Raw genomic sequence first — 25,315 nt, 5'->3', positions numbered from 1 at the left:
TAATTATAATAATTAGTACAACTGATATCAACAGACTTGGGGATAAAAACTGAATCTTAATTACCATAAAATTCAAATGTAGGAGCAGAAGTTCCTGGGTTCCTAGTCTTAAGCTTTCAGAGCCTTGTAGCCACAGTTCATACGTTTTAAGTTTAGAAAATTCATTTGAAGCACTTCAATTTAATACTGTATGTATTTTATATAAAGTGAAGTCAAAAGAAAATAGTGTAATCAGAAAAAAAAAACTAAGTATGGTGGTCATTTTTTTTAAATTTTTATTGTAGCATTATTGATTTATTTATTACAGGTTTGAATGTTTTTATTTTATTTATTTATTTATTTTTTAATTAAATCTTTATTGTTCAGGTTATTACAGTTGTTCCTCTTTTTCCCCCCATAGCTCCCCTCCACCCGGTTCTCACCCCACCCTCTGCCCTTACCTCCCTCCCCCACTGTCCTCATCCATAGGTGTACGATTTTTGTTCAGTCTATTCCCGCATCCCCTATATCCCGCCCCCCCCGCACCCCGAGAGTAGTCAGTCCACTCCCTTTCTATGTCCCTGATTCTATTATATTCACTGGTTTATTCTGTTCATCAGATTATTTATTCTCTTGATTTTTAGATTCACTTGTTGATAGATGTGTATTTGTTGTTCATAATTTGTATCTTTACCTTTTTCTTCTTCTTCCTCTTCTTAAAGGATACCTTTCAGCATTTCATATAATACTGGTTTGGTGGTGATGAACTCCTTTAGCTTTTTCTTATCTGTGAAGCTCTTTATCTGACCTTCAATTCTGAATGATAGCTCTGCTGGGTAGAGTAATCTTGGTTGTAGGTTCTTGCTATTCATCACTTTGAATATTTCTTGCCACTCCCTTCTGGCCTGCATAGTTTCTGTTGAGAAATCAGCTGATATTCGTATGGGTACTCCCTTGTAGGTAACTGACTTCTTTCCTCTTGCTGCTTTTAAGATTCTTTCTTTGTCTTTTGCTCTTGGCATTTTAATTATGATGTGTCTTGGTGTGGTCCTCTTTGGATTCCTTTTGTTTGGGGTTCTCTGCGCTTCCTGGACTTGTCAGTCTCTTTCTTTCACCAGGTAGGGAAAGTTTTCTGTCATTATTTCTTCAAATAGGTTTTCAATATCTTGCTCTTTCTCTTCTTCTGGCACCCCCATAATTCGGATGTTAGTATGCTTAAAGTTGTCCCAGAGGCTCCTTACACTATCTTCATATTGTTGGATTCTTTTTTGTTTTTGCTTTTCTGGTTGGGTGTTTTTTGCTTCTTCGTATTTCAAATCTTTGACTTGATTCTTGTGATCCTCTAGTCTGCTGTTGGATCTTTGTATAATATTCTTTATTTCAATCAGTGTATGCTTAATTTCTAGTTGGTCCTTTTTCATAACCTCGAATGTCTCACTAGATTTCTTGAGGGTCTCACTAAATTTATTGGCGGTTTCACTACACTTATTGAGGGTCTTACTAAATTTATCAGTGGTTTCTAGAAAAATCTTGAAAAACCTTCTAAGTGTGGTTTTGAACTCTTTACCCAGTAGTTTGCTTTCCTCCATTTCTGTCATTTGTGACTTGTTTCTTTGTCTCTGCATTTTTTATGCTTTCCTGTGTTGATAGAGTGGCTTTCTGTGCTAGGTGTCCTATAGGGCCCAGTGGCTCAGCCTCCCCAATTATCTGAGGTGGACACTCTTGGTGCACCCCTTTGTGGGCTGTGTGCACAGTCTTGTTGTAGTTAAGCCTTGATTGTTGTAGGATCACTGGGAGGAATTGACCTCCAGGCCAATTGGCTGTGAGAATCAGCTGTGTCTGCAGTAGGAGAACTTCTGTGCTGGGGACACCCTTATGGGGCAAGACTTGCTTCAGTGGGGCTTTAGTGCTCACTGAGTCTGCCCCCTGAGTGTGTCCCTTATGGATCTGAGGAGTTGTAATCTGGGTGTTCCCACTCTGACCACTGGGTACACTGGCTCTTGAATCTCTAAGGAGGTGCTAATTTAGCCTCTTCCTGAGGCTATCCAGCAGGAGCTATGGAGAGATCTGCAGATTCCTCTTCTTTGTTTGGGGTTTGGAGGTGCTTAGATGAGGCCCAGGTGTGAAGCAATGGAAGCTGCTGTGGGGCCTTGGGCCTTCTTTTGGAAGTTCTGGGTCTGTCTGGCCCAGCTGCAGTTTGTTAGGCAATTTTCAGATTGCAAAGGGCCAGGCCTTTCATATGCAAAAGCCTCTTTGCACAGCTTGGATGGGGTGGGGTCTCAGGGGATCAACAGGGTGGAGCAAGCAGCTATGGCTGCTCCTCAGTCCTACCCTAAGAGGCCCCACGTCTCAGTGTCCCGGTAATCGCTGCAAGCACCTCTGAGAGAAAGCCGCCCTCAAGTTCCAACTGCTGCCAGACAGTCCAGTTTCTCCCCGTATGAGTCTGGGTCCCCAGACACTCGCCCAGAGCTGGAGTTCAGAGCAGTCGGGAGCTTGTGTCTCCTTCCTGATTGAAAAAGACAACCGCGTCCTCAGTTGCCAGCCCTTTCCACGTGCGCCTCCATACCTCTGCAGTTTACTTCCGCACCTCCTCTGAGTCTCAGTGTGCTTTTCTCTTTCCTTCTAGTTGTAGAATTTCCACTCAGCCAGCCTTTCTGTGGTTCTGGATGATGTTCGTTTTGTCTTTTAGTTGTATTTTTGAAGTGGCTGTGTGAGACAGCAATTTCCGGTGTTTACCTATGCTGCCATCTTGGTTTCTCTCTAGTTAGGTAATTTTTGTATGGTGGTCATTTTAAAGTAATATGGCACATAATAAGATGACAAAGCAACATGCTAAAAAGAGTTACTTGAGTTATAATTATGACAGAAACAAGTATTCCCTTACTGATATATTAACCCCATCAGCATCTTAAAATGGTTTATATGACCTCAGGGAAAATAATAATCCATATTTCAGACCTTAAATGACTAATTCTAAGTACACTAACTTCTCTGTATTGCAAAAGCAATGGCTGTTTCACTGTGAATATTTTAGTCAAGTAATAAAAGCAAGAACATGCTGTTTATGTGGTTCATCAATTCTTCCCCTTTAGTTACACATCCTTTGGCCTCTCATCACTAGCACAGACAGTGGTCCTCAATTCCATGGCCATTCCAGTCCAGACTAACTGAGCCTTCACCAGCCTGTCTTGATTGGGATACTATAATTCCATCAAAGAGCAGAGAAAACAAAACACTGGCTTCTTCTGGAGAGGGGAACCTGGGACCGAGGTCAGGGGTGGAGGAGACTTACATTGCCCTCGATGCCTTTCACATTGCTTGAATTTTTAAACTGTGAGTGTGTACAATGTTTTTAAAAAATTAAGTATAGTTTGGGTCTAACAGGAGCCATCCATCAATCTTCCCTAAAACTTAGGAGAAGAGGCAGCCCTCACGCCCCTCAAAACAGGAACAAAACAAAAGACACAGCAACCTCCTGCCCCTGGGAAAAGACACAAGCACAGAAATAATTTCGCCTGATTATGTTATTTTCTCCAAGAATGTTCAGCAGCTTGAATAAAGATGGAGGAAATGGAGGACTTTGGGGGCAAGGAGGGCAGTAACGATAGGAGGGAGTGGAGTGTGTGGTCGTGATTGCGGGGGGGGTGGGGTCATTGCACTGGAAGTCTGGGTGGGTGAAGAGTTTATGCAGGGGGCCAGAGGAGATAATGTGAGGGCATAATTGCTGGTCATCAGGGAGTTAGATTCTTGAAGAAAGGATTTTTGAGTTATGACAAGTCCCAGCACTGGCAGCTGAGGTAGGGTAAGGTAAAAGGTAGCATGATTTTGATATTTTAATATGAGTACTGTACTATAAAATTTGGTCTTGTTTCATGTCTCATTATGCTCATAATATTCTCAGTGATTTAAAAAAAACATGGCATATTTCATAACATAGGTGGTGACGATGGAAGAAATCTTTATCGTTTTCCCTTAGGAGGTTTTGCAAAGGAATTTCAGATTTTTCTATAAATTTTATCTGCAAAAGATGCCATGACATCTTTCTGATCAGTAGTGACCAAGCCGGATATTTGCAGGACAGTTATGACAAAAGACGATGGCAGTTTCACAGTAAGGATGAATAATGGAGAAGATAAATGATAACTCTGACAGATAACCCAGTTAAGGGGGAAATTGGAAAGTATTTAAAGATCCCCATTCATACCAATAGGCCATTCTATGGGATTACATCTAAAATAATCAACTAAATAGATGATTTCCTTGAGTCACAGAACATTTTTCTTGGTGACTAGAGACCTATGACATTTTGGAAAATAGATGAAGGGTTTTATTAACATAAAATAATAGAGGCTTTCTTCTAATACTGTAGCAAATGTTGTGGTAGAAAAGTAATCAATCAAAGTAGTTATTCAGCACCTACTGTATACCTAGGCCACAGAATGGGTGCTGTTTGAGGAGCTACAAAATTTCTGATCTAAAATACTTTTGGGTCGACTAGAGAGATGTGGAATAGCAGACTATTCTTCACAACAATGATGGAAATAAAACAAGATGGTAATCACTGATGAATTGCAAGGTAAAGCATAAAAGTGGTATAGAAGTTCAGAGATGGTGAGCCAGGGGAAGCGAAGGCTCACTGGGAGTTATTGTCAGCTGGATATGATATGAGATGACCTGGATTAGACTCTGGTGCTGTCACTGAGTACGTGACCTTGAACACAGTTATTTAACTTGCCCCTACTTTTTAATTTGTAAAGTAAGAATGACAACACCTTCCTTGTGGTCTTGTGAGGAGTGTGCCTGTACTTGTCCTGTGGCCCTCAGACCCATTTCTTGCCCTTTCTGTTGCACAACTGGGTGGCGGTGGCAAGCTGCTACATTTCCCAGGGCTGTGGACTGAATTGTGTCCTGCCAAACTCACATATTGCAGCTCCTCAACTCCCAAGAACAGTATGTCTGGACGGAGGGCCTTTAGGAGGTAATTAAGGTTAAATGGGTTCATAAGGGTGGGTCCCTAATCTAATAGAATTGTGGATTTACTAGTATAAAACAGAAGAGAGAGAGAGCGAGAGCGAGAGCGAGAGCGAGAGCGAGAGAGAGAGAGAGAGAGAGAGAGAGAGAGAGAGAGATCTGCCTCCCCTCCAGGTGAGGACACAACAAGAAGGCAGCCAGGTTCCCATGTCAGGAAAGCCAGGCCCATGGCAGTTACAGGGTCATACACACACACACACACACACACACACACACACACACACACACACATCCCTTCCGACTTTGAGCTGCCTTTAAACATATTTAGCTTGTGACTGAGAAAAGAGACAGTTCTATGGGATTCTATTTAGGATGAACAACATGAGGGAAAGTTCACGGATGAGAGATACGAGACTCTAGGAGTATCTTGTTGACTTCTCTGCTTGTGTTAACTAAACCAGAATTTGTCAGGATGCCTTCCAGTTGCAGGCAAAATTGTTTTTAACTTAAACACAGTTGGAATTTTATAGTGTTTACTCTATGCAGTTAGTTAATAATGTTGGTGTTCCCTGAAGCCTCCTTTAAATTATAGCATAATTTAGCATTCAGAGCAGAGCAGTGGGGATCTTCACGTGAAATATGTTAAAAACTAGATTTATAAGCAGCATGCTTCCTCCATGCCCTGAAGGGGATGCCACCAGATTACTCTAAAAGCGGGCCAGGAAGAAGTCACAGTAAACGGAGAACGAGGGCTCTCTCTGGAAACTGTCCTATTGGTAATTTGCAGAAGATTTATTTTTGAAACTCAGAGCATCTAATAGATCTTAACTACCAGACATAACGGTTTTAGTGTGTTGGTTTGCCTTGCTACTAGGTATTTCCTGCCCAGCAGAATCTCACTACTGAGATGAACACCACTCCTGTGTTGATCAATTGGTAACATCCAAAAACAGGCTGGGAACTGGGTGCTTTGCAACATTTTACTGTGAAATATAACCAAGAAAGGACTTGGATGAAAATGTGAAATTTGCTGCTAGAGGAAAGTCCCACTTATAAAGTGTTAAAAGATATTGGTCAGCTTCACTAATATCTGGAATTTGGCTGAATGTTGTTGCTTTCAAAACAAAGTATATTTTCTGGTGTGGAGAGTTTTACCTGATTTCATAAATCCATTGGTTGTTAAAGGGCAACATATATCTTAATGACCTTTTTGATTACAGACAGTCACGTACCTTTAAATATCTTCAATTATATAATTTGAGCTGGCACTGACCTTAGAGACCATCTAGCCCATGTGAGAAAGCACATGAGTTTCTCCCCAAGCCAAACATTAAGTGATATTAAAGAGGCAGTATTAATAATCATTTCTATGTTACCAGAGGAATTGCTGTCCCAACTATTCTTGGAGAGGAGACTGTTTTTCAAGCTTCCTCATAGTTAAGGTCAAGTGTATCATTTTGCCACATTTTGCTGGGAAGACTAGATTCTAGAAGCCATTTGAATGGGACATGTGGGTGCAGTGGCCATATCTTCCCCAGGAATAGTATTCATAGTGTGATTATTAGAGATGCCTCAGATTTCATACCTATGTCCTGATAATAGCTTTTTGTCAAAAAAGCAAATGACTCCTTTTTTTTATTGGGTGCGTGTTAAACAATACACTTGACCAATAACGTTACAGCTAAACAGTCTAGAAAAAGTCATGAGGTATTTTTTTAGGTGTAACCTTTTCTGATTGATGGGTGGCTTACCTAAGTCAAGGCTATTGCATTCTCCAAAATTAACAACTGTGTACCTACATATTGTGTTTTAATATACCCCCTTTAACAATCGGTAGCATTATTTATTTAGGACCAAAGGGTATCTAGGTGTGGAAAACACTTTGTACTTTCCAGTCTCTGTACCTTTTCATCCTCATCCTCCTGTAGTGAATGCCACCTGTGGTCCTCATGTATCTGTTGAGATCATATCTATCCTTTAAAGCCCATGTAAAATGCACTCATATCTCATATGGTGCTTTTCATTATAGCACTATATGTTCTTAGACATACTTATCTTAGCTTTATTTTATTTTTAAAATATATTTTTATTGATTTCAGAGAGAAAGGGAGAGGGAAAGAGATAGAAACATCAATGATGAGAGAGAATCATTGATCAGCTGCCTCCTGCACACACACACACACACACACACACACACACACCACTGGGGATTGAGCCCAAAACCCGGGCATGTGCCCTTGACCGCAATCAAACCAGGACCCTACAGTCTGAAGGCCGACACTCTATCCACTGAGCCAAACCAGCTAGGGCCATATTAGACAGCTTTAAAAATGAAAGCTACATGTTAATATTTAGAGTAAAGAGGAGTTGAAAATAGCCTGAAAGGAAGCCAACCAGGTACAGGCAGTCCAGCATGAAGTACATTGAAAAGACCAATCAATAGTAAGAATTTGATGATACCTGCACTTGGAGTATACCTTTTAAAAAAATGTTTCTGTTGATTTCAGAGAGATAAAGGGAGAGGGAGAAAAGGATAGAAACATCAATGATGAGAGAAGGATAGAAACATCATTGATCGGCTGCCTGCTGCATGCCCCTACGAGGATTGAGCCTGCAACCCGAGCATGTGCCCTCACTAGGAATTGAACCATGACCTCCTGTTCAATCACTGAGCCATGCTGTTGTCTTCTTAAGGAGGGTTCATGGCTTCCTATGAATCTTAGGAGCCTGTGCAGTGGTTCTTCAAATGCAGCTTTTCATATCTGCCACAGATGTCTCCAACTTCACTGAACATAGTGTTGTAAGAGACACATACTCGCCCAGACCAAGAGGAGAGCTTCTCTTTCAGCTCCTAGCAAAGCAGGCGACCTTGAGAATCCCTTAGTAAAGGGATGGGAACCATGCACTTAAATGTGGTATGTATTATCTCCACATCCCAGGAGGTCCATTAGGCATTTCTTGGTGGGAAGAGGTCCAAAGTCCAGCATCTTTTCCTTCACTTTTCTGAGTAGATATTCTACCTACTGGATTCCCAGAATCTTCACTGAAGTAGCAGTCCTTGACTTTATCTGCCTCATGTGTATCTTACTAAAGCATTCTAGCCATATTAACCATTTGTTCTATATTCTTTCAAACCCCTTTATTTTCATTTATATATATACACAGATATTCCACATTTATTTACTCCTCACCCAGCTGCTTTTAATTTTTTTTCTCACTATAAAACATATAATGGTGGCTTAACCAATTCTGACATCTACACTCTCAACTCCCACTCACAGAATCTCCTTTGAATGGGATGAAAGAGAGATATTTTGGACTGAGAATACACAAGATGATAACAAGCATCCTTTTTAAAGCTCAGTTTAACCAGATGCAGAAAGAATTTGTTATTAGGCGTAATGGGTGTGGTTTGTCTTTTTTTGTATAGATTGGGGAATTTGCAGGTGGGTCTAACACTAGATTCTTCTATTTCTGAGCCAGATGTGCTCACAAATAGAAGTGGCATACATTACTGAATAGATGTTTGCATGATAAATTCCTCCCTCATTAAAAGCCCAGGATTAGAATACTCAAAGCAGTATCCTCTTTTTTCATTCGCCAGGCACAACTAGGTCACATGAGTATTTATCCTTCAATGGATAATTTCCAGGGGAACTAAATTTTTTTCATAGCTCTTCTGGTTTTATGTCTTTGTCCCCTAGCCTGGTTATTTCCAAATCTATCCATATGTAAAGTTAAATGCTTCTGAATGCTTAGCTCTTTGAAAATAATGAAAAAATAAAGGAACATTCAATAAAATGTGTATGTCTTGTAGGGAAAAATCTAGTTTAAATAAAATTGAAGCATATGTCTGCAGATTTCCTTTTAATGCAGGCAAAAATAACCATAGGGCTCAATGGAAACTCTTAGAAATTGGTCCTTTAAAGGTTATAGGAAAAAATATTTTATTTTGTAGATGGCACAACTGAGGTCCATAAGGACTCAAGATAGCTGGGGTGAGAATTGCAAGGTGGTTTTCTTTGCCTCTCCAGGGAATCAGAGAACTAATACTGAATCATTGATAGTAATTAAATCTTAAAATCAAAGCAAGATTTGTACAATGGCATAGCACCTAGGCATAAAAAGGAACATTTTATCCAAAAAAACAAAGACACTAACTTAGAAGATATATGTACCTCCATGTTCATCACAGCATTATTTACAAGAGCCAAGATACGGAAACAACCTATGTGTCCATTGATGGATGGATGGTTAAATAAATTGTAGTATATACACAATGGAATATTAGTTAGCCATAAATAGAATAAAATCTTGCCATTTGGATCAACATGGATGGACCTGGGCATTATGTTATGTGACATAAGTCAGATAAAGACAAATACTGTATGATTTCTTTTACATGTGGAATCTAAACACAACACAAGGGAAAAGGAAAACCAAGATTATAAATGCAAAGAACAAATTGGTGGTTACCAGAGGTAGGGGGTTGGGGGTAGGATAAATGGGTGAAGTATGTTTAAAGGTTAAAAAGGAAAAAAAATGGGAAGAAAAAAAAGCAATGCATTTGAGAAATATCACCTTGGTTGTAGAGTAGAGAATGTAGAGAGCCAGGGAGAGGAAAGCTACTGCCATAAATAGTCAAAGGAAGGAGTCAAGGGCTGATGCGTGGGACAACATGGGGGGAGCTTGAACATACTGGGAAGTGAAATGATCTAGACACGATAGGGGCAGCGAGGGCAGCGGGGAGGTCACTGAAGCGCTCGGCTCTTTCGGCGGTGCAGGGAACTAACCACCGCCATGTCGAGCAAAAGGGCAAAGACCAAGACCACCGAGAAGCGCCCCCAGCGCGCAACATCCAATGTGTTCGCCGTGTTTGACCAGTCACAGATTCAAGAGTTTAAAGAGGCCTTCAACATGATTGATCAGAACAGAGATGGTTTCATTGACAAGGAAGATTTGCATGATATGCTTGCCTCCCTGGGAAAAAATCCAACTGATGAGTATCTAGATGCCATGATGAATGAGGCTCCAGGTCCCATAAATTTTACCATGTTCCTCGCGATGTTTGGTGAGAAGCTAAATGGCACAGATCCAGAAGATGTCATCAGAAATGCTTTTGCTTGCTTTGATGAAGAAGCAACTGGCACCATTCAGGAAGAGTACCTGAGAGAGCTGCTGACAACAACAGGAGACCGGTTTGCAGATGAGGACGTGGATGAGCTGTACAGAGAAGCGCCTATTGACAAAAAGGGAAATGTCAATTACATTGAGTTCACACGCATCCTTAAACATGGAGCAAAAGATAAGGATGACTGAAAAGAACTCCAGATTGCAGCCAAATGTTCTTTGTCGCCACATTGGGTATTTCTGAGACTTTCTCTTAGAGTCCATAACGTGCCCTCGCTTTGCAGCTTTTGCCTTTCTTGTGGTATTTATTCTCAGCCATTTTGGGCACAGCCATCTCTATAATCAGACTGGAAGTAGGACGTTTTGTGATTTTCAGAATAGAAAATAGGTAATTGAACTTACCAGCCTTCCCACCCCCTCATAACTGCAATCTACACAGATTCAATATATTTTTTCAGAAAAGTAATTCACTCAATTTTTTTCTAAACCATAATTAAATTTTATGACCAAAAAAAAAAAAGAAAAAGAAATAATCTAGACACAAAAGGCCACATATTGTATGATTCCATTTATATGAAATGTCCAGAATAAGCAGAAATAGAAGGTAGATTAGTGGTTACCGAGGCTGGAGGAGGGGACTAGGGCCTGGTTACTAATGGGAATGGAGCTGGTTTTTGTGGTTTTAGGCATTCTGGGATTAGATAGGGTGATGGTTGCACAATTCTGTGAATGTACTAAACATCGCCAAGTTTACACTTTTAAAGAAGGCATTTTTGAACGGTGATGTATGTATAGTTATATAGATAGGTATATCAAAGCAAATCAAAAGAATTTTGCCTAACAGATGATTTCTTAAACTTTTTATAAGATGTAGCAATTCCCCAAGCTTTTGAAGGATAACATTACAAGTAGCTTCTTCTGATGTTTATGTAATTGATATGATGAATAGTCTAACAAAAACAAAAGAACAGATATTAACCACGTCAAGGATGTGTGCTTAATTCATGTAATGATTGAGAGATAAAAATCTTCTGACCCTAAAACGTTAGGGAGAAAGAATTGGCCCTGCTTAATTTTAATTTGAATTATAAAGGCCTTGGCAAACATTAGCAACAGTAGTCCTCAAAAAAGTAGATTCTCCTTCATTTGTGATAAGTGCTGTTCAACATAATGGACACCTACTGGTGTCTTCCAGAGCATTCCTAGAGTAGTTTATGGCAACTGGAGAAAGTCTTTTATTTTATTTTATTTTTTAAAAAATATATTTTATTGATTTTTTACAGAGAGGAAGGGAGAGAGATAGAGAGTTAGAAACATCGATGAGAGAGAAACATCGATCAGCCTCCTCCTGCCCATCTCCTACTGGGGATGTGCTCGCAACCCAGGTACATGCCCTCGACCGGAATCGAACCTGGGACCTTTCAGTCCGCAGGCCGACGCTCTATCCACTGAGCCAAACCGGTTTTGGCGGAAAAAGTCTTTTATTATAAGAAAAATTCAATATCTGAAATAAGTAAGCAGATCTTTTGTTATAGCCATATGGTCCACATCATACATCATGTTTATAAATATTTAAACTGAATTGAGGCAATTTTCAAGCTTTCTTGTTTCTTTAAAGAAAATCAAGCAATATAGTAGGTTTGGCAGATATTGCAGTGCCTACCACTGCAACTAATAATTTTTTGAGAGATCAAATTTTATCAATGTCCTCCTTTTTTCTTACAAACAGGGCCCTGATTATGTTTGGAAGGGTGTTGTGGGCTGAATTGTGTCCCTTAAAAATTCTCAAGTTGAAGTCCTAATCCCCAATACTTCACAAGGTCACTGTGTTTGGAGACAGAATAATTAAAAAGGCAATGAAGGTTAAATGAGGTCACTAGGATGGGCCCTAGTCCAATATGACTGGTGTCCTTAGAAGAGGAAACGTGAACACAGATACACACAAAGGAAAGACCATGCGAAGACACAGTGAGAAGACAGTCACCTACGAACCAAGGGGAGACCTCAGGAGAAACCAATCTTGCAGACAGCTTGATCTCAGACTTCCAGCTTCCAGCGCTGTGAGAAAATAAAGTCCAGTTATTTAAACCCCTCAGATTGTGGTACTTTGTTATGGCAGTCCTAGCAAACTAACACAAGGTGTTAACAAAACGTGTGTGTGTGTGTGCGCGCTCTTCAGTTTCCTTGCAACCACAGTGGCCATGCCTCAACATTCTGGTCAAGGAGATACAGAAGTAGAGGTTCCTTGGGGGACCATTTACTACAACTCTCTAACAGAGGTCAGCATTGCTACCATGTGCCTTGTGCTATTTGCCCTTCCTTTTCTTCCTGCCTGGAATAGGAATAGGAATCTGACAATAAAATAGCCAAGCCAAGACCATGAAGCAACATCTAAGGACAGTTAAACAGAAAGACGGCGACCTGGGACCTGATGGCATCAGAGAGTCACTATACCAACCCGGAACCCATCTAACTTCAGATTCCTTATGTGAGTAAAACAAAACCCTTAATTTGTTTAGCCACTGATTTTTTTTTTCCTTTAGAGTTTCCAAATGTTATTGCTGAATGTAATCTCTAAATAATACCACAGAAATTTTATATATATATATATATATATATATATATATATATATATATATATATATATATATATATCTTTTTTAACCTGTTCTATATTGGGGTATATTTGAAAGATCGAGTGGGAAGCCATACAAAACATGAAATTTCTTTACTCCCAACCACCTGGTTGAAGCAGGCAATAATACGTACAGATACGCTTAGTATTTGAGAAAATTTCAAAAGTACCATAATTTGGTAGCCAGCACATTCAGATATATAGAAGTCTTCCACTGTGATTACTGAAGTAGGTTTCAGAGTAGAAGCATGGGATTCCTTTCCTTGTAAATTACATGCAGGCTGCCCATGTACTGAGCTGTAACTTACTAGCCGGTGTGGTTTGTGCACCAGTTATAGATCTGCAAACTGTTGCCAATTAGCAAGGAGATAAAGAACTTGTTGCCTAATGTCAATTAACTACATCACTAAGCACAGTTTAGCTCAGTGCCCCTCTCCTTCCCAGTGGCAAGACTTCTCGATGAAGGGAGGAAGCAGAAGGTTGGGTTACATTCTGGTGCCACCTCCTTGTCTCGATGCAGACTGGCACTATGAGTAGCACCGAGACAGACAACTCAATTAGTATAATCAACTAAATCCTGTGGGAGCTATGACTGTCCTAGTCTGCCCTCCGTAACTTTCTAGCCTGTGAGTTCAATTAAAATCCTATTTATATTAGGGGTAGACTGTGATGACTTTGAGCCCCAACTATCTCTATAAGAACCATGGCCATGCTTCTAAGAGCCCCTAGAAACTTGTCTCGTATTTGTTCGGGGAAAATTCACCCAAGTTCTTTCGCTTTGGTCCGCTGGTCAAGTCTTCCCAGCATGGATGCTGCTGCTGATATGCTCAGTGACAAACACGACGTGCTCTGTCGTTTAGGATACATTTGGCTGCGAGCATCAGCATACCCACTGAGAAATAGCGTTAGTAATAAAGATACTTAATTTTCTCATATAACAAAGCCTGGAAGAAGGCAATTCTAGGTTTGAAATTGGCTCGACAGTTATCTGTAGCTCAGGCTCTTTGCACCTTTCAACTGCGACATCCTCTGTGTTGGCTTTTTGTCCTTGTATGAGTCACCTAGTGGCCATAAGGGTGCCGTCACATGTCTAGACATCATGATTTAAAGCAGGAAGGAGTGAACAGAAGCAGAAAAAGTGGGGCACAGGTGTCACCCCTCCACCACCCCATACACCAGGAGATTTCCTGTCACATCTCATGGTCAGAACTGGGTGTCAGGCTAGGATGGATACAACTGGCGTAGACAGTTAGGATTCATCTTCTGGGCTCCACTCTTTGAAACCTCAAGTTGGATGAGTTCTGTTGTGTGCTTTCCAGCAGTCTTTACTTGCCAGGGATGCCCCCCAAAGCCACCTTTCTAGGAGGGCCAGTCCAGTGCGAATGATGGTGAAGCTGCTCCACCCAGGCGCAGGGCTGCACCTGCCTACCACACAGACATCACCACCTGGTGTAGCTTTGGCCCCTCGCCCCTTACAGCCAGTCTCAAAGGCCTTTTCTTTTCTTCTTCGGATTTTGTTCCTACGTTTGTAAGTGCACCGTCCAGGTAGCTTTTGCAGAACCAAGAAAAGTGTGTGCAACTCGCTACTTCTTGTACAACACCAGGCTTTGCAATGCAATTCTTGTTTCCACGCACATTGTCAAGGCTTCAAAAGTCTTAGGCTCAGGTTTCAGCCAGTAATCAGGCGCTGACTCTGTCCATGCCCTCCTCCCAGCCGTTACAGGGGGGAGGGGGGATGTGGAGGAAGAGAGGGGGAGAGGGTGAGGGGAGGGGTTGCTGCTCTCCAGTGATGGGTCTAGGAATGGGATCTCAACCCTGTGAGGGTGGTAACAGGTTTACTTCCTCTTCATCACCTACGTGGTAATCCTTGTAATTAAATAATACAAAGGAGTGTATGATACACTTAAAAACAATTGATACAATTCTATGAAATACTCTGTGTGTGTGTGTGTGTGTCAGCATAAGCTGGAAGACTTTAAAGAAAAAGTAGAGCTAGAACTATGGTTAGATTTTGGTCAGTGTAGAGCAAAAATGGGGTAGGTATTCCTGGGGAAGGGGTGTTTAATATTAATATGGCTCCAGGTAGGTACAAACAGGAGACACGGATCGACAGGTAGGTAAGGGCTGGTCAGTGGTGGGAGTATAAATCCATGACTACTCTGTCTCTATTATTCTAAGATTATTGCTATTGTTCTAGGATTACTCTCTCTTTTCTGTTTATTGTGGTGTTCGTGGTTATTATGGTGGGTTTCTTAGCACTAACTCGAGCTACACACATTTAGCCATTTCTTTTCTTCCACTCAGCTCCTGCATGAAAGCTTGACCTTGACCTAGCTGCTTCTAAAACAACAATTCTGAATTCAAATGAGTAGCAATCAGAAGTTTTGCAAGATCTGCATTCTTTCACATTATTCTTCACACCAGTAAAAGAAAATGGGGATATAACCGGAACTCTCTGGAACTTTCTTCAACTGATATAAGTGCCTCATGTAAATAGGGAGGTTTTAGCACCTTCTGGTCTTCTCCATGCACGCATTCTGAATATAATCTTCTAAATGTAAGAAAAGTTTTATTGTATTTACATAGCACCAGTTAAGCATCTCTTCCTTTTCATTTAGAGAATAAAAATATGTTGGTTATTATATGCCTGAGAGCCAGTTTTCCATCTTTTTATTCTCTTTGTCAAGCACATTTGACAATATGCATGGAGACATGCAATCCTTATCTTTGGATGGAAGGCAGTTTCTGGCTTCTACTGGCTGGAGGAAACTTGGAAAATTGGATTTCATGTGTCAGCAAAACTGATTGTTTCTGAAAGCACTTGAAGAACCAGCGAGGGTGGGTTGGGGGTGGATTCAGGCAAATGGGACCGGATACATGGATCCTGAAACAGGGCGTGAGGCATGTTCCTCATTCGCACGAGACCAAATGTGTATTTACTGAAAACAACACATGGAGAGGAGGGGAGCTAGGACTGGCTTTGTTAAGTTAAAGCGTGGGAAACATTGCAATTGGAGATCCACCTGGTGTGTTCAAAGCAGATTATAAAGCCTGTTGAGCAGACTGGTTTCTTCCCTCTGGAGATCAGTTAGTTTGTATCTATGAACTTAGCTGCGTTGGCTCAATGGTACCCAAATCAAACCACAGCGTGGTCTCACCTGTGATGTTTTTCTAATTCTCTCTCTCTCTCTCTCTCTCTCTCTCTCTCTCTCTCTCTCTCTCAAAGTTTTAATGGTTTTTTTGGTAGCTTGAATAATGGCCCCAAATATATTCATATTCTAATTCCTGACATCCTTGAATGTCACCTTACATGGCAAAAACAAAACAAAAAAAAACAAAACAAAAAAACTTTGCAGATATGATTAATTAAAAGGTCTTGAGATACGGAGATTAAACTGAATTATCCAGATGAACCCTAAATGCAAATGTTCTCCTAAGAAGGAAGCAGAGGGAGATTTGATACACACTAAAGGCAGTGTGACCATGGGGGCAGAGACTGTAATGATGCAGCTACAAGCCAAGGAGTGCTGGCAGCTACCAGAACCTGGAAGAGGCAAGGATTAGATTCACCCTGAGAGCATCTGAAGGGAGCTCAGGCCTGATGACACCTTGATTTTGGTCCAGTCAAACAGATTTTGGAGTTCTTGCCTCCAGAACTGTGGGAGAGTAAATTCCCGTTGTGTTAAGCCACCAAGTTTGCAGTAATTTGTCACAAGAGCAAAAGGAAATGAATACAGGTGTATAGTAAAGTGACGTCTGTGATACCAGAATTTAAGGCAAAAATCCTATTATCTATACACGGACCCTTGCAAGTCACCTCAGAATGTACTACATTGGAGAACAATATAACAGGTTGTCCCCAGCACTTGGAGCAGTGCCATTTCTCCTGCTGAAATGCCGGATGAAGTATCTGCCCTATATTCAGGGGCTATGCTGTAGGAAAATACTGACCTCTAAACGTTAGATTCCTCCCCAAAGTACCTGGGAACCAAGTCCCACTGCGGAAACGGCAGCTTCCTAGGTCCCCTCTCACCCTCAGTCCAGGCAGGTGCTCTTGGCCTGGAACAACCTGTTTTCTGAGAGGTTTCTCCCTTTCTTTGCCAGAGCAGGAAGCTGGCCTTCTCCTGGGACCCGGATTCCCCTGCAGCCCCATTGGGGTTTTCCCACTCCCCACATGCCTTGGTTCCTGATTCCCATCCCATCTCCTGGCCCCTCCAAGCGTTGGCCGCTGACGGCTCACAACTGCTCCTCTCTGAGAACTGCCCTACGTCCCTGGGTCCCAAAGTGTGGTCCCTGGGCCGGCAGCCTCAGCATCACCGGCTCATTCGCTAAAAATGCGAAATCTCAGGCCCCTCTGGGCAAGTCACAGGAGGGCGTTCTTGGGGCCCATCCCTTTACTGACCCTCTTGCACAAGGATCACTGCCTTGGGCTCTGCTTCTAGAGAACCTGACCTAAAGCGATGGGACTTCCACCTTCTGGCAAAACCCCTGCCCCTTGAGGTGCGTGCCATTCACCCAACCATCTTCTCTCTGACCCTGTTACCTTATAACGGCCATATTAAACTAGCTGGACCCAGTAGGAGGCTCTCAGGAAATCCCTTAATTGTTTCTCTACCAACTGACTTTAAATGCCGCAGCTGCATTCCCCTGGCCCTCCCCTGAGGTATCGCAGACTCCCAGAGCTTTCCTGATCACTTGTGGTTAACGGGGCAGTCTCATTGGGGGAGAGGGGGAAGGTATGAAAAAGTCCCATCAATATTTACATCTCTTTCTATTCAAAGCTTGCTCTCTCCCGTCCTGGGATTGATCTGGGGTTCTGCAGGAGGGCGTCACAGAGGAGATGAGAGATCTTTTCTGGTCCTTTAGGGCCCCTCTTCCTGCCTCTGGCTCACGAGGGCAGGGACAGGAGGCTTAGAGAAGATTTCTGAACCTCGGACCCACCAGTGCCATGTTAGCCGTATAGTTCTTTGTTGTGGGGCTGTTCTGTGCATTGGAGGATGCTCAGCAATGTCCCTGGGGAGAGGGGTCCAATTGCCTTGGGTTGAGAAACCCTGGATCAGAAGGCTATGGGCTGGTCTCTGCTTCTAGAGGCCACACACAGTGCCTTGCCATGTGGCCCCACCGTTCCCAACACAGCTGTCTGCTTTCTTCCAGAGAACCGAGAACACCTCTCAGACCATTAGCCGCCTTTTAAAGAATTTACCTGACCAGGTCGGGCTCACCCAGGATGATCGTCCCTTAGAGGAAGCCAACCAGTCCTAGGGGATTTTAACCACATCTTCAAAAGCCCCTTTTGTAATATAATGTAATATAGTCATGGGAGGGATACCTCATTATACCTGCATGTCTCACCCACACTCAAAGGGAGCTTATACAGGGTATGCGCCATTGGGGTCGGGGAGGGGGTGTGGGGTGGTCATCTTGGAATTCTGACAATTGCAAGCCTTGTAGAGCTACTGGGCCAAGAGAGCCCCTCTTTTGGCTCGAGGGTAGTGACCATGAACCTCCTTTCTTCCCTGAAAAGGTGAGGGGAAATCCCACGATGCTCTTCCCCAGAAGGACAACTTTCTTTAAATAATTTCTCAATGATAAATGCTTTCTTCTTTCTTTTATAGCCTAGAGATGGATAGTATATTAAGTACTTCTTTTCCCTCGCCTCTTAGCAAGTATTAGATATAGGTGTCTGATACCACCTCTCTTTGAGTCTGTGAACATTTATAACCTGTTATCTTTGGATCAGGATCTCCGCTGAGACTCTCAGACAACAGGAAATGCCATCTAACATCCTGTCAAATGATCACCTTCTGACCTCCTGGTCATGACACTCATCAAAACCTGTGCCATCTGGCTCACAGTCTCCCTTTCCTCTCCAGTTACTTGCTGGTGAATTGAGTCCCACAGGTAGATAGATGGCTGCCACCACAACGTCACAGCCTCCAAACCCGGTGGGCTCATGGCACTGCCTGAACTCTCGTCCCTGATTCTCTGGTTGGTTCACTTTCACCTTGCCCACAGGGGCTGTTCCAGGCCTTCACGGTCCGCACACCTCCAAGGTCCCCTTCCTTACACAGCACCCTTGAGTATCTAATGGGTGCGAGGCCACACCGTCCAGTGCTGAGGATTCAAAGATGTATGAGATCAGTCCCTTCCCTGAAGGATGTCGCAGGCCAGTGGGGAAGACTGACACATAAAGAGCTAATTGCAACACAAGATGGAAAGGGCAGTGGCCGGGCTCTATGCACGGGACACATCCGAACTTAGGGAACCTTTTTCAATGGGTTGCAGTTGAGTCTGTTTTGCTCAAAACTATTTTCTTATATCTGATTGCCCAGTTTTGAATGACTCTTCTCAAAGACCGATCAGTTCACATTATTCTCAATAAGACTAGTTTTCCTAGAGCCAGCAGGGAACCTGGTATTTGGTGGTTTTTGTTTGTTTGTTTGTTTTTATATGTAATCATTGGAGAATTGGGGAGGACTTCCAGAGGGGGGTGATGTCTGAGCTGTTTACACAGTTGAAGAGGAGTGGGTGAAATGACGTGTTTTATTGCTACATGAGACCGTTTTACGTCAGTGTGCGTACACACAGCCTTGTACCCCTCTAAGTCCTGTGGTAGAGCTGGGATGGTTCTTCCACAGCAACCAATGGTTTCCAAGCCTCGATGGCTTCCATGTGGTTTCTGACTTTTGCTCCGTTTGGAAATCCAATCCCATGGTCTGTGTATGAGACCTCTCACAGACCCCTTCAGGTCCTCTCTCTCTGCACAGTCTGACTTCAGGTGCAAGCTGACAGTAGCTCACCTGCTCATGCACACACCGCTCACTGCCAGCCCTGGGATTCCTTGTTGATTTCACCAACAGAGGGTGAGACACAGGGATACACTTTTCCCTTGTTCGCTCCACGCTGAGATGCAGTTGATATGACATGTTAGGGCCAAAGTCCTGAAACCAAGAGCAGTTAGTGGTGGCCAGTTCCATATGCAGCCTTGTTCTCCTTCCTTCCCTTTCCCCAGCTCCTGCTCTGAGGGGTTGTGACTCCTGGTAAAATAGCATCACACAGCCGCAGGCTCTGCTCACTGAGGAGCCCAGACCAAGAAAGTATGCACATTTAGTTCGGAACTGGTTAAATGAGTGGGCTCTGAGGTCAGAGAAACGAGGCTTCAGTCCTAACAAGTTACTTAAGCTCTTCATGCCTCAGTGTTGTGGCCTGTGAGGAGTGGAATCATGCCTACTGCAGGGTGTTGTGATAAGTATTACATGAGATTTATGCAGCACCAGACACATCACACACACACAACCGTCAGCTATTGTTACTCTTTTGTACCCATGCCAAGCTGGAGCAGAGTAAATGGCCCTGAATGTGAAGATGGAGATGATGGTGCCTTCATTCAAGCAGCACTTGATCCTTTTCCGAGGGCCTCATGTTATGACACTCAAGTCTTTCTCAACCCTGCGAGTTAGAGGGACAATGAACTTTGACTGAGCACCTGCTTTTGGACACCTTTGTCTGTAGAGTGTGGACAGTTTGATGAGAAGATCGGCAAGGTCAAAAATCTGATTTACACATGCAGCCGTTCTCCTGGGTGATGCAGGGAGAGGGGCAGATCCAGGGGCCCCAGGCTTCCTCGTGGCTCCTCCCTCTTGCTGATTTCTACTGCTCACCATTCTTGGGGGTCCCAAATGGCGCCCAATATACTGAGCTGCCCACGAAGGTCATCTGATCAGGACACGGTAGCATTCCTCTCAGAACTCCCTCAGAGGGGAGGGGGGATTTCCAGTTGTACCTCTGCTCAAAGATAGAGTACTTAAATTAGGAAAAGAAGTCATTTTACAAAGGGTTCATGGAAGGTCTCTGGCTTCCATTCTTAAGTGGAGCTAAGTAACAAGAACTCCTGGGAGGTACCAAAGGGAAATTCCTGGTGTGTTGATTTGCTCGGTTTTGGCATGTCCTTGCTTTTGGAAGTTCCCCAATGTAAACTTTTAGGTCATTTTCTATTTGAAGAATTCTGTCCTTGCACACGTTTGGCTTCTCCAACTGGTGCTTTCCTCAGACGAAACATTCAGTAAGATATAACTAAAGAAAATAAACACTTGACCGGAATTACCATAGTGTGCTTCTAATGAAAGAGCAGGTTTTAAAAATAGTGCGTATTAAAACTCAGGTTTCCTAACGTGGCTTTTCTGAGATAACAGAGCATCATTTGCAGGGTAGCGACCGAAGATACACTGACTGGCTCTGGCTCTTTTTTTTATTTTTTATGTGGAATAATTCTATATACTTCAGGGCCTAATTTGCTTCACTTAGTGTAATTGTCAGTTATTTGGATGGAAAATAGCATGGTAGTAATTTTAATTTATTTTGCTTGATATAGTCAAAATTCATGCAGTGGAGAATAAAAGGAGGTCAGACTATGATCTGACAACTTTTTATTTTTCATATTTTGCTATAATTACTAACTGAGCAAAGAGCCCAACTAAATTAAAAATAAAATACACGGTTGACATTTCATCCTCATAGAAAGAAAAATGTGAAGTCCAATATAATTACAGAGCATAAAAAAGGACATACTTGTTTGGTTAATTTTCATATTATCTCTGAAGAAATAACACATACGATGAAAACCTTTGTAAATAGGTTTAAGTTGACTCTGTTTCGGTCAAAACTATTTTCTTAAATCTGACTGCCCAGTTTTGAAGTACTCTTCTCAAAGACCAATCAGCTCATATTATTCTCAGCAAGACTGCTTTTCCTAATGCCAGCAGGGAACCTGGCAGAGTTTTGGTTTTTTCTGCAGGTAACAAGTGCCTTCCTTCTGTTCAAAATGGCTCTCAGAGTTGTGCGAGGGGATTTGTGGCCCATCACCAATGCTATTAATAAAATTAATAAAATAAATTAATAAAATAAGCTCAGTAGTTGAGCATCAACCTTTGAACCAGGAGGTCACGGTTCCATTCCTGGTCAGGCCATATGCCCAGGTTGGAGGCTTGATCCCCAGTGTGGGGTGTGCAGAAGGCAGCTAATCAATGATTCTCTCTCATCATTGATGTTTCTATTTCTCTCTCCCCCTCCTTTCCTCTCTGAAAGTAATTTAAAAATATTTTTAAAAAACAGTAAGCTCAGCCCTAACCGGTTTGGCTCAGTGGATAGAGCGTCGGACTGCGGACTGAAGGGTCCCAGGTTCGATTCTGGTCAAGGGCATGTAACTTGGTTGCAGGCACATTCCCAGTAGGGAGTGTGCAGGAGGCAGCTGATCAATGTTTCTCTCTCATCGATGTTTCTAACTCTCCCTTCCTCTCTGTAAAAAAATCAATAAAATATTTTTAAAAAATAAGCTCAGAATTGTTTATGGTAAGAACAGATCTTACAAAACCCATTACACTGTGTGGCCCGTATGCTTGGGACTTGTTTCTCTCTGAGAGGGAATTGTCTTAGATGCTAGAGAGTACCTGTCTGGGCAGCTTCAGTCCTCTCAGAATCTGGGGCTGGGGCTGAGTTAGGACTGACATGCAGACAAAAAAAGCCACCACCTCTGACCCGAGGAGTGTGTGCATATACATGTGATAACCTCAGGTCTTTCATCTGCAAAATGGAGGCAATTCTGTCTGCTTCTTTGGGGTTTTGAGGGGGGTTAAAATGAGGCATTTCTTTAAAAAAGGTGCTTTCACATATTTTTAAGATGGGAGTGGCAGAAAAAATGGGACTTGATCAAATGGGGATTATGTTAGTGGTCTCTGCGCTCTGTACATATTTATTCAGTGCCTTGCTTTTCTTTAAAATGGGGATAATGATGTTGACCTACTTCAAAAGGCTGATGAGAAGAACAGCTAATTACTGTTGGTAAAACACTTTGAAAACATTAAGTGCTATCTATGAAAACGCTAAATAATAATTTCCTGATGCTGCTGAAAGGATTAATTAGGGAATGTTTGCTTGAACCTTGAGCCTCTAATGAAAGGTGTTTCTCCTGTTGCTATTTTTGTGTTAACTATTATTTTGTGCTATAATTTAGGGAATAGCAAGTGTCATGTTTGTCTGGTTTTTAACTGTTTTCAGATGGAATTTTCGTAATTTTTTGAGAGATCAAATGGATTTCATGTTAAGCATCCTGTCCAATGTCATCGAACTAGACTGACCTTTGCTTATTTCATGCTGTCATTCACAACTTCCTAGATGTTCTCTTCAAGCCTCTTTTTTCACGGTCTGCTTGATGTTTGGTGATACATTTAGAATTCTCGAACTCCTCCTCTAGTTTGCTGACCACTTTATTCACCAATTACAAAAAGATTTACTGATTAAGGAGATCTTGAAAATAATTTAATCTTCCTTTAAAAACATTACTAAGAATTAGAATTTGCTTAAAAATAAAAGTTGTCACTTCTATTTCCCATGCTTAAATGCACAGATATGCAGACTAATGCTCCTGGTTTATTTTCTTAATTTTCTTGGTGGCAAAACTGCTGCCTTTAGAATATCCTTGTCCCAAAAGGGAATCTAATGAGATTTCATTGCCACTTCTTTCTAATGGATATAATTGCTCCAAATCATTTTGCAGTTTTCCAATATCTTGCGAGTAATAGCTGTGTCAGTCGAAAAAACCTAGATGATTTTCAAAGGTAAAGAATTCATTTAAAGCAGGGCTGGGGAACATCCAGATAAGGCCCACGAAATCATTTGGTCCGGCCCTGCCAAGGCATTAGGGATGAGTTAATTAAATATCTGACCAAATATAGCAGGCTAATTTTTAAGTTGATAATTTTAGATGGCCCATGAATGATGTCATAAATATACAAATGGCCCTTGGCAGGAAAAAGGTTCCCCATCCCTGGCAAAGGATATTGGACAGCTCACAGAATCCGTTGGGAAGCTGCAGGCCATGAAGACTGCCCAAATTGTGCTACCAAGTGCCTCCTCTGGACACCAGATCCTACCACGTGCACTGCTCACACCCTTGGCATTGGTGCCACCATGGCTGGTACCATAACTGCTGTCATTGTCACCTCTGGACATCATGTTGCTGCTGCCCCACCCATCTCTACAGTACATTTGGGCAGGCCTTTCTCTTTTTTTAAAAAAAAATATATTTTATTGATTTTTTACAGAGAGGAAGGGAGAGGAATAGAGAGTTAGAAACATTGATGAGCGAGAAACATCGATCAGCTGCCTCCTGCACACCCCCTACTGGGGATGTGCCCACAACCAAGGTACATGCCCTTGACCGGAATCGAACCTGGGACCCTTTAGTCCACAGGCCGACGCTCTATCCACTGAGCCAAACCAGTTAGGGCAAGGCCTTTCTCTTTTAATTAAAGTCTGAAGGGGATGCATCTAATGAACAAAGTCACAGGAAGGCTGAGAAACCCAGGGGCCGGCATCTCCAAGGTACACAGTGGGAAGCGGCCTTTGCATCAGCAGTGGAGAAGGGGGAGGGACGTTCTTCAAACACTGGAAAGAAGTTTAGGTGCTGGGTGGCTAGAAAGAATGACAAATGTCCCATGCACAACAAGATAGAACTATGGCCTAGAAATATGTGCAGTTGACTCTTCCTACTTCCTCCTGGGATAAACGTTTAGATGTTTTACATTGTAAAGATTTCTCTTCTTTACTTTTTCTGCTTACACAAATTAAATTCTGATTGGGATTTTAAAAATTCCATTATGAATCTCAATGCTTTCTAATGAACGTCCTCACAGATTTTTCCCCCCTACACGTTTTTTATAAAAGACTAGAGGCCCAATGCACAAAGATTCGTGCAAGAATGAGCCTTCCTTCCCCTGGCTGCCAGCACCGCCTTCGCTCCGACCAGAGCTGCCTTTCTGCCTTCCCACGCTGCCCAGAGGCCCTGAGGGGCTGGGGAGGTGCGGAACGCCTGCATGCCTGCATATGCAAATTAACCCACCATCTTTGTTGGGTTGATTTGCATACTTGCTCCTGATTGGCTGGTGGGTGTCAAGAAGGTATGGTCAATTTGCATCTTTCTCTTTTATTAGTGTAGATTTCTTTTAATAGAGCATTATTTAGAAAGCTAGAGGCCCCATGCACGGAATTCGTGCACTGGAGGGGGGGGGTTCCCTCAGCCTGGACTGTGCCCTCTCGCAGTCTGGGAGCCCTCGGGGGATGTCTGACTGATGGCTTAGGCCCGCTCCCCAGGTCTAAGTTCTCAAAGCTCCCTAACTAGGCACCTAAGCATGTGAGTTGTGCACAGTGAGTGCTGGTGAGGAGCAGAAGAGAACCCTCACCTCCCGGTGGGCTAAGGCCAACAAAACCTTTCAGTGAAAACAAAAACACATGAATTTTAAAAATTGTAAAGATCCTTCTAAGCACCAAAGGACGAAGGATGCTCCACTCCTGCTCCTCACCGGCACTCACTATGCACAACTCCCATGGCTCAGTGCCTAGTTAGGGAGCTTTGAGAACTTGACAGAATACATTGGAGCCAGCACAGGCCATTCTGTGAAGCTTCCATTTGAGGATGTTCCGCTTGCAGATCAATAACTCCTGAAACGGAAACAGCACTGAAAAAAGTTATAATCTATGATCTATGAGGGTACTGTGGCCCAGGAGCCTTAATGGGCATGTGGAAGGCTTGTTGGGTTATTCTGA

At 42.5% G+C, this 25,315-nt stretch overlaps 1 protein-coding gene and 1 long non-coding RNA gene across 2 annotated transcripts in view; both read left to right on the top strand.

The window, feature by feature from the left end:
* LOC118656803 overlaps positions 1 to 15,246 on the top strand; it is a 35,694-nt gene extending 20,448 nt beyond the window's left edge. The window contains exons 5-6 of the long non-coding RNA XR_004967699.1: positions 12,422 to 12,568; positions 15,020 to 15,246. This is a non-coding gene — a long non-coding RNA (uncharacterized LOC118656803). The remainder of the gene's footprint in view (positions 1 to 12,421; positions 12,569 to 15,019) is intronic.
* Positions 9,712 to 10,280, top strand: LOC118656802 (myosin regulatory light polypeptide 9-like). The gene has a single exon (XM_036310462.1). It carries the CDS (start codon positions 9,751 to 9,753, stop codon positions 10,267 to 10,269), a length of 519 nt encoding a protein of 172 aa, XP_036166355.1. The 5' UTR covers positions 9,712 to 9,750; the 3' UTR covers positions 10,270 to 10,280.
* Positions 15,247 to 25,315: the final 10,069 nt, after the last annotated feature.

The sequence above is a fragment of the Myotis myotis genome, unplaced genomic scaffold (genome assembly GCF_014108235.1).
Source record: "Myotis myotis isolate mMyoMyo1 unplaced genomic scaffold, mMyoMyo1.p scaffold_m19_p_5, whole genome shotgun sequence".
In the NCBI taxonomy this organism is placed as follows: Eukaryota; Metazoa; Chordata; class Mammalia; order Chiroptera; family Vespertilionidae; genus Myotis; species Myotis myotis.
Note: the sequence above shows the minus strand (reverse complement) of the source record. Positions and strands in the feature narration are given on the sequence as shown.